The sequence below is a fragment of the Mobula hypostoma genome, chromosome 24, assembly GCF_963921235.1.
Source record: "Mobula hypostoma chromosome 24, sMobHyp1.1, whole genome shotgun sequence".
In the NCBI taxonomy this organism is placed as follows: Eukaryota; Metazoa; Chordata; class Chondrichthyes; order Myliobatiformes; family Myliobatidae; genus Mobula; species Mobula hypostoma.
Genome location: NC_086120.1, coordinates 30,027,156 through 30,042,629, shown reverse-complemented (window position 1 = coordinate 30,042,629; position 15,474 = coordinate 30,027,156). Strand labels below are relative to the sequence as shown.

General features: G+C 40.4%; 1 protein-coding gene across 4 annotated transcripts in view; it reads right to left on the bottom strand.

Annotated features, from left to right (window-relative positions):
* Window positions 1–15,474, bottom strand: part of LOC134337532 (CUGBP Elav-like family member 4) — a 588,910-nt gene that overhangs the window by 539,379 nt on the left and 34,057 nt on the right. For all 4 annotated transcript variants that reach the window (XM_063032625.1, XM_063032624.1, XM_063032626.1 and 1 more), the window contains exon 2: window positions 4,271–4,353. In XM_063032625.1, the coding sequence (XP_062888695.1) occupies window positions 4,271–4,353 (83 nt within the window). The remainder of the gene's footprint in view (window positions 1–4,270; window positions 4,354–15,474) is intronic.

The following is a 15,474-nucleotide window of genomic DNA, read 5'->3' as shown; positions in this document are numbered from 1 at the left end:
AAACCATGCCACCCCAGCAAGCCCTGACAACCCTGACTAACTCTAACCTGATCACGGGACAATTTACAATGACCAATTAACATATCCACTAGTCTTTGGACTGCGGGAGGAATCTGAAGTGCCTGGGGAAACCCCACACATTCCACAGGGAGAACATACAGAGAATCCTTATAGAATGGTGCTGGAATTGAACTCCAAACTCCGGAACGTCCCGAGCTGTAATAACGTCATGGTTACTACTACACTACTATGGTGTCTTCTTGGTAACTTGGCCAATACCAATTCTTCAATCACCATCAGCAGTTCATCTGGTCATTACTAATTAGCAATTAGTGCTAACTTCCTGTGTGCAAATTGCCCGTTGTGATCCAAGGGTACAATAGTAATTGAAAGTATTTCATTGGCTGTAAAGCATTCGAGGACATTATGAATAGACAGTTAATGGTCATCCAAAAATTTAAGGGTTTAATAAATAAACTCTTCTCAAGCTTCCTGCCAGGTACAGGTATCTATTTTAACCAACATTTCAATGATAAACTCTATCATCTTCATCAAGGATGATGCCTGAGCATGGCTGGTATGGTGGTATTTATACCCTCGTAGTCTGTCCCCTGATTGGTTAATCCTCATCCAATCAGGATTCTGCTGTCCCACCTTGTTTACTACCAAATACCAGTTCTGTGAGACCCTCATCTTGGTTAAAATTCTTTTCCTCTACTTTTATTTCAATGGCTTCCTTCACCAAGCGATCCCAAATGTCATTGGCGAGGCACAGTAGTTTTATGCCATTGAAGTCAATCCTATGACTATTGTGAGTGCAATGTTCTGCTACCACCGATCTCTCCAGTAAGTTTTTGCCTTCCATGCTGTAAAGATGGGAACTGAGTGCATAGTGCCGACAGACCCCCTCCAATTGGGAGCTAGAGGTTGTTGCCTGAAGTCATTTCAGACGCCTGAAATGACCCGTACCTTTGGCCAAACATTTGTAGAAGTCTGGAATGAGCTCAACCTTGAATGACAAACAGCCAATTCTTATGGAACCAATTGATCTTAGTCAGCTCAATTCAGCCCATTATTGGCAATGTAAATGTTTTCAGCTTTTTTTCCTGGAAGTGAGACAATACTGGGAAGGTAAATTTGATTCCCATCTTTTGTCATCATGATAAAGTATTAGAAGGTATCAACTACCTCTAAAGTTTCCACAATGGCTTTCATTAGACAGGAATTATACCCAGTACCATTGAAAGTAAAGCAAGTTATGCCCAAGTCCGGATGATACGCAACTTGGAGATGATGATGTTCCTATGACACCTGAAATTTCCCATTAAATACAACACTGTAACATCAGACATCAACTCCTTGTTAGAGGAGAAAAGGTGTAGATTTCGAAACTCTGCAATGGGCATTTCATTTAAATCTACCAGTGCCCTAGAATTCTTGCAAGAAATAATTAAAGGGCAATTTGAAGATTCCTTCAAACACCTAAGATGATCTTTCCACGTAGAAGGAAGTTGTACAACCTAAAATCAATCGCTATCTAGTTTCAAAATATCATTAATGGTTAAACATTAGGAAATATGCTTGGAGAATGACAATGCTTTCCTCAGAGGTGGGATCAATACCCTATTTTAAAGTCAGGAGGCAGGGGGCAGCTTCATTTTCCAGAACTCAGGGGCATAGCAACCAGGCAGCTTCAGTTCTAATAAGTCTGTCTACTCTCCACAAGCTTACTTCTGAGGGACAGGATATTACAGGCTTAAGACCCCAGATTTTCCATTTTTATTTCAGGTTCCAAAATCTGAGGTATTTCCTGTTGCGTACCTAAACAGGTCTCATTTGACTAAAGTACAGAAGAAAACAAGAAATATTTTAACCTATTGAACTTGCTCCTTCCATTGATCACATGATATCTCTGTCACTTTCTCCAAAATTATACCAAGCAAGGTTCTGAATATCTAGCCAGCCTTCACTGATCAGGTATAATTGCTTCCCATCTTGGGCCTGATAACTCAAGGTCCATCCCCTGACCCATGTGTGTCAGGTTATAGATTGGCTAAGGAATGGTGCATTTAAAATAATCTAGAGCCTTCTTTATGCCATGAACCAATACCATTAAGTAAGTAGTCCATGGACCCTAGGTGGGGAATTCCTGATCTAAAGGTTCCCAGAAGTCTGAGTGGACCATAATGCCAGCAGCAGTCAATAGTTGGGACCTCGTAGGCAAGAGAAAGAGAATGGGATGCTACGGGATAGCCCAGGCCAGCACCTATCCCACGTCAGGTGCAGCATTTCTACTCCTTCTGGTTCCACATAAAGGTAAGATTTTAAAAGAAGAAACCTAACTTTCTAACTCTTCATCTACCAATAGACTGCAAACACAACTTGCAATAAGAGAACTATTTTTTTCCCACCTATGAAGCAGTTTAAGAGTAGCTGAGAAATGGGAAAGAATCACAAAGCAAACCTATCAATAATTGTCAACCAAGATTATCAACGATAACTTGCATCCAATACTGTAGCATCCTTAACTTGGTCTAAAATCCCAGGTCACTTTACAGCTGTGCTCCGGAAAAAATCTGAGCCCAGGTTACATACTGGGAAAGGTGAACAAAATGCATAGTCAATGAGATAGGTTTTAATGGGTGGCTCAGTAAAGTATTTAAGGAGGGAATTCTAATACTTACAGTCAAGACAGCAGAAAAAATTCAAACACTCATTAGATTTTCCAATTCCTGTGCTGCATTTTCAACAGACAACTGATATCTGGGGCTAGACATGAACAATGGCACAAAGTTTCTAAGCGGATAGAATGTATTTGTCTCCCTGTTATTAAACTGTGTCTAGGCCCAGTACACCAATAACCAATCCAGTCATACACAGATTGACTTCTTGAAATCCAAGATGGTTAAACCTGATGTAACTGTCCAATAGATAACTCATAAAGGCAGACAAACACAGCAGTTCACAAGTAATCATCTATTCTGAAAGACCAAGCGCTAGCCAGTTGTATATACATGGTATTTTCATACATAGTGAAAGTCCACAACAGTGAGTGAACAGGCCCAAAACCTATTTACCTGTTCAATTGTTAACTCAAAGTTTATAAAGTTCAAAGTAACTTTATTATCTAAATACACATATATCACCATATACTATCCTGAGATGCATTTTCTTACGGGTGTGCACGGTAAATATAAGGGAACACAATGGAATCAATGAAAATCCACACAGAATAAGGATGGACCAACAACTAATGTGCAAAAGACAACAAAATGAACAAATACAAAAAGAATGAAAACATAATAATAATAAATTAATAAGCAATAAATACGTTTGCCTCAAGAGCGTGAGTTGTAGAGTTCTTAAAAGTGAGTCCAAAGGTTATGGGTGCAGTTCAGTGTTGGAGTGAGTGAAGTTACCCACTCTGGTTCAAGAGCCTGATGGTTGAGGAACCATAAATGCTCCTGAACCTGGTGTTGTACCTCCTTCCAGAGAGAATGCCTGAATGGTGGTAACTGGTTTGTTGTTATCCCATGTACTGGAGATACAGTGAAAAACTTTTGTCTTCATGCCATCCAGACATTTTAATTTGTTTGGTGGGTATCCGGAAGGGGGAAGGAATGAATTATTGTCTTGAACACCAGGAATGTTACCTGCAATGATTCTTTAAGGAAAGACAGTTCCCTGGTTTAATATTTTATCCAAGATCATTTTCCCTTTTTAAGATGCAAAAAAAAGTCTCACAAATTTTCCAAGCATTTCAAGACAAAATGGATTATATTTGGATAAGTAAGTCAAGGCAGGTGTCGATTGTAAGGTACAATTGCAATTTGCTGGTTTGCTGCAGGAAAGCCGTGCGAGAGCACATAGAGACAGATCCAGTGAACCACGGATCAAGGGCTGCAGTTGTAAAGGAACCATAAACCATTGGAAAGGCCAGTCCCTACAGTTTTGCAAGCATTGCCTAAATTGATCCCAAATTGGTCACATTGAAAACCTGCAACATTAATAGAAAGCAAAAGTAGTTGGCACCAAAGCAGCCCTGTAATCATAATCTCCTGCAGTTACCCAGACAAAAATTATCCCTGAGGGGCACCTGTTTTACATTAATTACAACAAAGGCGCCACAAAAATACATATCCGAGCCATTCTCAGCTGTAAACAAGCACTGCTTTGCTTAAGGTTTGTCAAGGCTCTTGCTGATTAACGAAAGGCGTCAGAATCCAGTTCGAACTGGAAAAACAAACAGCAAACTAAAAGCCTTGCTTACCCCAGGCAGCGTCTTCTGTTCATGTAATGCATTCTGTGCCTTGATAGCAGATTCTCTTGCGCAGTATGTAAGGAAAGCACAGCCTGGAGGAAAAAGAGATGTACAGTGTGAAAAGAAATAATATCTCACTGAAAAAAAAACTTCATGACAAGTAATGGTTAAAATATAAGGGGAATGAGGTGAGAACATGTAACCAAGCTAATTGATTAGGCAGTGTAAACCTCATAAAATTGTGATAATCAGAATGAGATTTAACATCGCCAGCATATATCATGAAATTTATTGTTTTATGACAGCCTGTACAAGGTAATACATAATAATAAAAACTATAAATTACCATAAGTATATATTAAAAAAGATAAATTAAATAGGTAGTGCAAAAAGAAAGGGAAAAATACTAAGGAAGTGTCCATGGGTTCATTGTCCATTCAGAAATCCGATAGCAGTCGGGGAAAAGCTGTTCCTGAAACACTGAGTGTATGTCTTAGGCTCCTGTACCTCCTCATTGATGGTAGCAATGAGAAGAGGGCATGTCCTGAGTGATGAGGGTCCTTACGGCATTGTCTTTTGAAGGCACCCTGAATGCTAGGAAAGATGGTGCCTGATGGTTTTCGGCCGAGCTGAAAACTTTCTGCAGCTTTTTCCAGTCTTGGACCCTCCATACCAGATGGTGATGCAATCAGTTAGAATGCTCTCCACCGGATGTCTGTAGAAATTTGCAAGTGTCCTTGGTGGCCTACCAATTCTGCTCAAATTCCTAATGAAATATAGCCTTCTTTGTAACTGTATCAATATGTCGAACCCAGGATAGATCCACACAGATGTTGACTCCCACATGGTGATGTTGATAGGGTACCCTATCCTGATACACAACCTTGAATACCTTCATTCCCAACTTCTATAAGAGTTAAAAGCAATCTCTGGGGAATTTCAAAAAACTAATCTTTCATTCTGTGGTTAAGAAGGCATACAGTGTATTGGCCTTCATCAATCATGGAATTGAATTTAGGAACTGAGAGGTAACATTGCAGATATACTTTATACTTTATTGTCGCCAAACAATTGATACTAGAACGTACAATCATCACAGTGATATTTGATTCTGTGCTTCCCACTCCCTGGATTACAAATATTAAATATTTAAAGTATTTAAAATAGTAAAAAAATAGTAAATATTAAAAATGTAAATTATAAATCATAAATAGAAAATAGAAAAATGGAAAGTAAGGTTGTGCAAAAAAAACCTGGAGGCAGGTCCGGATATTTGGAGGGTACGGCCCAGATCCGGGTCAAGATCCGTTCAGCAGTATATATGACCCTGGTCAGACCCCACTTGGGGTACTGTGCTCAGTTCTGGTCGCCTCACTACAGGAAGGATGTGGAAGCCATAGAAAGGGTGCAGAGGAGATTTACAAGGATGTTGCCTGGACTGGGGAGCATGCCTTATGAGAAAAGGCTGAGTGAACTCGGCCTTTTCTCCTTGGAGCGATGGAGGATGAGAGGTGACTTGATAGAGGTGTATAAGAAGATGAGAGGCATTGATAGTGTGGATAGTCAGAACTTTTTCCCAGGGCTGAAATGGTTGCCACAAGAGGACACAGCTTTATGGTGCTTGGAAGTAGGTACAGAGGAGATGTCAGGGGTAAGTTTTTTTATTCAGAGAGTGGTGAGTGCGTGGAATAGATTGCCGGCAACGGTGGTGAAGGTGGATATGATCAGGTCTTTTAAGAGACTTTTGGATAGGTACATGGAGCTTAGAAAAATAGAGGGCTATGGGTAAGCCTAGTAATTTCTAAGGTAAGGACATGTTCCGCACAATTTTGTGGGCCGAAGGGCCTGTATTTTGCTGTAGGTTTTCTATGTTTCTATGTTTCTCTATCTCTAACTTTTTAAGCTAGTTAACAAGCGCAACAGCTTAGATTTCTATACTGTCCAGGAATATAGAGAGAAGACAGGATAGTGGTGTTGAAGCCAAGATTGGATCAGTCATTATATTATTGAATGGTACAGCTGGTTTAAGAACCAAATGGTTACTCCTACTCCTGCTCTTGTTTTTTTTACATTAGTATCTGCAATATAGCAAAACAGCTCAAAGCACATCACAAGTATTTTTTCAAAAAAATTATCCGGGAGTTATAAAGCCAGAGGTTACAGGAAACCTTGATGCATCATTTTGCATTACAGTACAGACTGGTACGGAAGTTGCAATACACAAAAATGCAAGAGGCTGCACAGAAAGATGGACTCAGCCAATTCCATTATGGCTTCAGCTCTCTCCCCACCATCAAGGACATCTGCAGGAGGCAATTCCCATTATTTAGGACCTCTACCAATCGAGTTCTGCACTCCTCTTGTTACTGCCAACACAAAGGAGGTACTGGAGTCTGAAGAGCCATACCTCTAGATTCAACAGCAGCTTCTGCCCCATTGCCATCAGATTCGTGGATGCAACTGAAAGCCCCTTATTCTTCCTTGGGCTATATTTCCCTCAACTTGCACTGTTGTCATTATAAATGCAAACACGAGGAAATCTGCAGATGCTGGAATTTCAAGCAACACACACAAAAATTGCTGGTGAACGCAGCAGGCCAGGCAGCATCTATAGGATGAGGTACGTATGGTCGACGTTTCGGGCCGAAACCCTTCGTCAGGACTAACTGAAAGAAGAGCTAGTAAGAGATTTGAAAGTGGGAGGGGGAGGGGGAGATCCGAAATGATAGGAGAAGACAGGAGGGGGAGGGATGGAGCCAAGAGCTGGACAGGTGATTGGCAAAGGGGATATGAGAGGATCATGGGACGGGAGGCCTAGGGAGAAAGAAAGGGGGAGGAGCGAAGCCCAGAGATAGGCCTTATATTCCGTCTGGGTAACCTCCAACCTGATGGCATGAACATTGACTTCTCTAACTTCCGTTTATGCCCCACCTCCCCATCTGTTATTTATTTATTTATTTATTTATTTATTTCTCTTTTTCTCTCTCTCTCTCTTTTTCTCCCTCTGTCCCTCTCACTATGCTTCTTGCCCATCCTCTGGGCTTCCCCCCTCCCCCTTTCTTTCTCCCTAGGCCTCCCGTCCCATGATCCTCTCATATCCCTTTTGCCAATCAACTGTCCAGCTCTCGGCTCCATCCCTCCCCCTCCTGTCTTCTCCTATCATTTTGGATCTCCCCCTCCCCCTCCCACTTTCAAATCTCTTACTAACTTCCTTCAGTTAGTCCTGACGAAAGGTCTTAGCCCAAAACGTCGACTGTACTTCTTCCTAGAGATGCTGTGTTCACCAGCAACTTTTGTGTGTGTTGCTGTTGTCACTATGTTTATATTGTTTATTTTGTCATTTAAGTTATGTATAATTTATATTAATTTACTTGTTTGCAAATTATGTTTGTCATGTGTGCCAAATACTGTGCTCTGGCTGCTAAAGCTCATTTTCATGATATTTTATTTTGGATATGTATACTCATGACTATAAACTTCATCGTGAATCTTGGCAAACTTCAAACTAATCCAGCGTCCTCTCCCACTCCCTCCCCCTTTCTCATGCAGAACAGTTTGATATGCGGAATCAGAAACAATTGTCTCCATGTATTCAAACCTTGACTAAGGCAGGAATAACACAAAAGAATTGCCAAGAATGGACATTCCATTCAGTTGAAGAATTAAACACGTGTTTAAGCAGATAGTTCTGCTCTAATCTTTTATAATTACAACTATTTCAGACCCTTATTACATTTTGCGTCATCTGGAATGTTGCATCTTCCTGGATTTTAAAGCAGTCTGTTCAACCATCCTTCATTTCCTGGATAATTTAACTCATTCCCATGCCTATTAGGTAAAGCCTTGGCTCAAAGGTGGTATTCTCATCTCTGTATCAGCAGGTACGAATTTAAGTTTACCTAATCACAATTGGCACTTTGTGTAATACTGAGGGAAGTTTTCCCTGTAGTGTGGCATCTTGCTGACGAAGAGTTCACTGTAGTTAAGGAAGGACAGAAGTGTCTCAGCCAATATCTATCAGTCAATTGACAACTAAAGCAGATAATCCAACTAATTTATTGTTGCTTGTGATATCTTATTGCGCATAAATTGGCTCCTACCTTAATTTACAAGCATGATTATATTTTAATTTATTTATGGGATGCCCATTTGCAATTGATCTAGAGAAAGCAGTCGAGCCAATTTTAGAACTGCAACAGTCCCACAGTATGTAACAATTTTATCACAACTGAGTGATGTGTGGTCCATTTCAGAGACTAGTTAATAGTTAGTCCTTGGAGGCAAATCTGACTAACCAGGTAAGGACAACAATTTTCCTTCTTTGTAAGTGGTGTTGGTGAGTCAGATAAGGTGTTACAGTAACTTAATAGTCACCATCGCTGTTAACAACAATTCACTCCAGATTAATATAATTTATTCCCATGACCATAGTGGGATTTGCTTTGCTGCCTCCAGATTGCGAGGTAAACTTAAGTGTTATTAATCCAGAAATGGTACCACTGTGTTCCCATACCTGCAATGCTCTGTGGTGTGGGCGGTGTGGGTGGTGGAGGGAGTAGAATGACTGAGATTATAAACGATACTCATTAAATGCAGTTGATAACTCGACTCAGAATTTTCCTCAAGATGGTATGTCATTTAGAGAGTAAAATCTGAATAAATGGATCTATACGTGGAAGTGGAGAAAATATATTACTTATGTTCTGTTTCCTACAGCCTTCTCTCATTCTATGGTTTTTGGTTTAATTTAATTATTTTTAAATTGATAATATAATGTTTACTCGTTTATTCAACAACACAGCACAGAGAAGGCCCTTCCGGCCCCTTGAGCCATGCCACCCCAGCAACCAACAACAAACCCAATTAACCCTAAAATAATAGCAGAACAATTTACCATGACTAATTAACCTAACCGATAATCTTTTGGACTGCGGTGAGGGACCAAAGCACCCATTCCACGGGGAGAACATAGAGAGACTCCTTACAGAACAGAGCTGGAATTGAACTCTGAACTCTCGAACACCTTGAGCTGTAATAGCATCGTGTTAATCACTACGCTACTGTGGCATCCATATTCTGTTCTGTTTCTTGATGTTCGGGCAGCATGTATTGGAGTCTACCCAACCACAAAAGGTGGCATTGCAAAGTCTAACCTAGTTCCAACATGATTTCCACTAATATATTATGTCTAAGCAGGCCATATTGAGAAGTAGTAATCTATTTGAGTTTCCCCTTCAAGCGCTGGGTCCCTCAAGCCAACAAATATCCCTAAGATGTTGAAAGCTTTTGACAGAGTGGATGTGGAGAGGATGTTTCCCTTTGTAGGGTAGTCAAAGACCAGGGGACACAGCCTCAGAACAGAGGGGTTTACTTTTAGAATGGAGATGAGCAGAAATTTCTTTAAACAAAGAGTGGTGAATCTGTGGAATTCGTTGCCACAAGCGACCATGGAGGATAAGTCATTGAGTATGTTTAAGGCAGAGGTTGATAGATTCTTGATTAGTCAGGGCATGAAGAGATACAGGGAGAAGGCAGGAGATTGGATCAGCCATGATGAAACGGCGGAGCAGACTCGATTGGTCAAATAGCCTAATTCTGCTTGTATATTTTATGGTCTTATACTGGCCAGGAATCTTTCTCTTTGCTATAGATTGGTTCCGCTGTATGCATGGGGAATTTGTTTTCTGGTAACTCCAAAACTACTACCTTTAATTTACATTAACAGAGAGCACACTGAGTATTATACAAGGTGGTCGCAGACCAACTGTCGCGATAGAAGAGAAGCTCATTGATTGATTGAAAGCACCGGATCTCTGATAGTGAGCTATATGCACAGCATGGCATTAGGGAGCTGGCACATGGTGTACGCTGGGCATTAGAGAACTGGCAAGGAACTATAAACAGGGTATTAGGGAATAAGAAATGATTTATGCAAGGCAGTCAGTTCCAAGGGCACTAGATGGCTGGTAGGGTATCATACATGGAACAACAGATGGTTGGCAGAGTTAAACAGAGGGCATTGGATGGTTGGCAATGACTCATACAAGGCAATTCAGTTATACACAAGACGCCAGATGGCTACTGGCGAATTACACACAAGGCACCAGCTGCTGCCACTAACTGGAATGCAGTACTTTAGATATTTGGTAGACCGTTATACAAAGTTTCCTACAGTCTGGTAATGAGTTACACCAGGTCAGCTGAGCAAAAGGGAAAAGCAACAATGGAGAGACGACCACATCATGAACATTTAATGTAACACTGAAAGCTGAAGGTCGTCATCGAAGGCCGAATGGAGGCGATCAGAAAAGGCATGCTCTTCTCCACACTGGCAAAACCCAATACTGATTAAGTGATAGCTTTGTAGAACTTTGCTCAGTCCTCAAAACTCTGTCATTGACTCTCTGTGTTGCTGCAGTGATGGTTCTGAGGAGCTGTACCCATTGTCACCTGGGAACCTGCAGCTCTTGTACATCAATATTGCAATGAACAATTTCAGATAAATACTATTGGCTTACTATCTCCCTTCGCAGTTCTGGCTGTAGATCTCTGTAGAAAGTGCTTATCTTATTTTTTAGTCTCCAATAACTTAATTTTAAAGTAACTGTGGAAATCACGGAGAGGGAGCAGTGAGAGAGGATCTTACAGATCTGTCTGAGAGAAGAAGAAAAATTCTTCGAGTCGGTACAGTATATCTTGAAGGGACTGAAGTGGAGAAGAAGAAAAGTTCTTTGAGACGATACAGTATATCTTGAAGAGAATGCAGTGGAGAAATACAATGAAGACATAAGAGAGACAGATGTTGCAATCTGGATAAATAAACAATCTTGAGGAGGAACTCAGCAGATTTAGGCTGCATCTGTGAGAGGAAGTAAATTGTCAATGTTTGGAGTTAAAATCCTCCATCAGGACTCAATGCAGGCCTGATGCAGGGTTCTAGTCCAAAACATCATCAATTCATTTCCTCTCACTGATGCTGCTTGACCGACTGAGTTCCTCCATCAGATTGTTCTTTGCTCCAGATTCCAGCATCCGCGTTCTGGTTTGGTCTGCAACCTTTCACAGATGTCCCCTCTATTCAGTTCACCATCCCCCTTCTCTGAGTTTGATTTCTGACTTTTGGATTCTGATGAAGGGTACTTGACATTAAACATGAACTCTTTCTCTTTCTCCATTGACGCTGCCTGATTTGCTGTGTACTTCCCACTTTTATGTTGAATTTCTATTCACATTGATTGCCACACTCACCTACAGAGGAAAACATCATCCCTAACAAAGCCCAAAGAGCCAAGCCATTCATATTGTTATTGGTATTAACTTATTATTGCCACAAGTACCAAGATACAGTGAGAAGCTGCCTACTGTTTATGCAGATCAGATAATCACACAGCATATTGAGTTAGCATAAGATAAAACAATAAGAATGCAGAATAAAGTATAAAAGCTACCAAAAAAAGTGCAGTGCGGGTGAACGATGAACTACAAGATCATAACAAGGTAGATTGTGAGGCCAAGAATCTACTTTGTCCTACAAGAGGTCCAATCAAGAGTTTGACAACTGTATAACAGAACATGTTCTTGAGCTTGCTGATACATGCTTTTAGTCTGGGGTGGGTGGGCCTCTAATTATGCTGGAGTCAGCAGGAAATAGTGATGGAGTCCACGGGGGGGTGGGGGGAAGGTTGGTTCTTGTAATTTTCTGAGCTGTGTCCGCACTCTCTACAATTTCTTGCGGTCACATGCAGAGCAGTTACCATATCAACTCATTAGGCAACCATACAGATGGCGCATTGATAAAATTGGTATGAACAGGCAAAATTTAGAAGCATTGCAAAATATACCCAGCTGAAACAACATGGGCCAGACCAACTCTTCTACCTGGGACTCTGGGTAACTCGCTAGCCACTGACTCACAATATTGTGGGTTTAAATCCAACACCAGAGAAGTGGCCATAAAAATTCAGTCTAACTCTTCTGTGCATGTATTGGCAGGGTGATGTGGTGCTGAAGTTAAGATTTTTCAAATGAAGAGTTAAACCAACGCCCTCCTCCACCCTCTAAGCTTTCCGTTAAAGATTCTTTGGGATTACTTAGAAAATAATAAGCACCTCGGACAGCTGGTAGAGATGCTGGCTCCCAGTTCTAGCGACCAAGGTTTCATTCTGACCTTTGGCACTGTTTGTGTGGACTATGCATGCTCTCTCTGTAACCACGTGTGTTTCCTGTTTAGTGTTTGGTAGTTGGTGAGAAGAGGCCGTGTTCTCTTCTTGCTGCTACTATACCATCAGGTTCAGGAAATAACCTGGTTAGTCACTAACCTCACACACCACAACGCTGAACTGATCACTAAACACATCATATGAACTCACTTTCAATGGCTCAGCAACCCACATCCACAATATTATTATTTATTCACTTATTTATTATTATTAATGTATTTTTATAATGTATACCCTGTTCAGGTTCCAGAGTCTTTCAATTTCCTTCTTTAATTCAACATATTTCTGGTGTTTTTCACATATTGATTTCTGTATGTTATGTGTGTTTGGAATGGCCTATATTTTTCAAGTAAGTTGTTCTTGCTTGTTGATCCTGTATTATTATATCCGGATGGGTATTATGGATTCTCCTATCTGTAATAACAGATTGGTCATAATATAATTTGGAGGATTCTGACTACTCTAAAACTGGACCAGGCTTGTATTTATACTAACTTATGGTGTTTGCTATGAGTTTGTACCTTCAAGCAAAATTTTGGTGAATGATGTTTGCCACTTGATTGTGCCTGTATCAGTCAGATTGAGTTAAACTGTTGCAGGATCCTGTAATGTGTTGGATTGTTTCTGGATTCTCTTGATATTTTCTGCATTTATCATCTTGAATTTGTTGGTCTTGATATTTTTTGTGTTAACCACCTTGTCCTGCATTGCCACAAGGAACCGTTTTGTTTCTGGGAAGAGGTCTCCAACTCTGAGTCAACGCTTCCTTGTCAACATCTAGTCTGCTCAGATCATGGGAGTGTCTTCCATGGAGGGCCATGTTCTTCCATTGGGTAACCTTTTCTTCTATAGTGATAATTTCTTTATTTTTCTTGGTTCTGCTTTCATTTAAGTTTAGTGGTGTGGACTTTTATTAGAATTGCATATGCTCGCATGGAGTGCTGAATCCTGTTTTCATTGATGAAAGCATATTCTTAGAAGTTTTATCTGACTGTTGTGCAAATATTTTATGTCTTTTATTCCTCTTCCTCCTCCTGTCCTAGGTAGTGTTAATCTAAGTACATTTGAGTGTACATAGTGTTTTCTAAAATTTGTCTTTTCAGCTCTTATTTTTCTTTGTAAATTTTCCAGATCGGTTTTGGACCAAGATATTATGCCAAAAGAATACGTTAATATAGGTATAGTGAAAGTGTTTGTCACCTTTATTATATTTTTACTATTGAGTTCTGTTTGGCAATTTTCTTAAGCCTTGAAATAAATTCTGTCAAACATTTTCCCTTTATCGCAGTATGATCTATTTTCCTTGCTTGTTGACATCCCAAATACTTAAATGTATCACATTCATGCATCGGTTGTATTGTATCCAGCTGCTCTATTTTATATTCTACCCTGACACAGTAGTGTCAAGAAAACAACCTCTCCCTCAATATCGCAAAAACAAAGGAGCTAGTTGTGGATTATAGGAGGAATGGAGACAGGATAGCCCCTATTGACATCAATGGATCTGGGGTTGAGAGGGTGAATAGCTTTAAGTTCCTCAGTACAAACATCACCGAGGATCTCAAGTGGTCTGTACACACCGGCTCTGTGGTGAAAAAAGTGCAACAGCGCCTCTTTCACCTCAGAAAGTTGAAGAAGTTTGGTGTGTGCCCTCAAATCTAAGAACTTTCTATAGGGACACAATTGAGAGCATCCTGACTGGCTGCATCACTGCATGGTATGGGAACTACACTTCCCTCAAATGCAGGACTCTGCAGAGAGTGGTGCGGACAGCCCAGCAAATCTGTAGATGTGAACTTCCCAACTATTCAGGACATTTACAAAGACAGGTGTGCAAAAAGGCCCCAAAGGATCATTGGGGACCCATGTCACCACAACCACAAACTGTTCCAGTTGCTACCATCCAGGAAACTGTACTGCAGCATAAAAGCCAGGACCAACATTAAGAAAATAGTTCTACTATTTGAATTAATTGCTGTAACTTTACTGATGAATTTCAAATTGTCCATGTATAGAAGGTGTGTCAAGGTACAATTCAATTAGTTGTGTCTGGTTTGGTACCCTATTTTCATCCAATTCAGTAGAGTGTGGGTTTAAAGCTAGACAAAACTACAGTGGGCTTAGATAGTCATCCTGGAAAATGCCATGGTTTATTTTGATAACAATGGTTGTTCTTTTCTGGTTGCTTACAGATATGGTGATTATAGCGTGCCAATACTTCATCAGATATTGTAGGAGTTTCACAAGTATTGGGTGTAGTTCATATATATTAAGAACTTCTATTAACCATGAGTGTGGGACAGACTTTAAGGCTTTTTGGTAGTCAATAGAGCAACATGAAAGATTTCTGCTTTCTCTCTGGGCTTGATTTAGAATTACAAAATCTATTACCTTATTATTATTATTTGTTGGTCTTATTTTGCACATTGGTTCCTTGTCAGTCTTTGTGTATAGTTGTTCATTGATTCTGAAATATATGGATCTATTTCTTTTACAGCAATACCACCCACCCCCCGACTTAGCACTACGTATTGATCCGTTGTCTGCACATATGCTGTTGGCTACCCATGCACATTGCTCTCTCCCTCTCCCTCTCTCACTACAATGTGAATACACCAGTTAAAACCATCTCCTGCACACGTGCTTTTAATTAATTGATAAGTAGTTGTGCAACGAGTACAAACCTGACTGTCAGAAAACAGCATGAACAGCACCGAAAGTTATGGGACAGAACAACAAGAGTTAAACAGCATGAGAAAGCCGTCACAGACGCTAATAAATGGGTGAGTATTATGCATAGTAACAGTGAAAGACATGTTGAATTTGAAGTGAACATAACGTGGCGATAGCTTCAGTCCAGAAAGTTGACAAATATTATAGCACTATTGAAGACTGGGAGTCGTATATTGAGATGGTGGAACTGTTTTGTAACACAAACAACGTGGAAGAGCAAAAGAAAGCCCCTGCACTTCTTAAGTTAATGGGCCCAAGAAC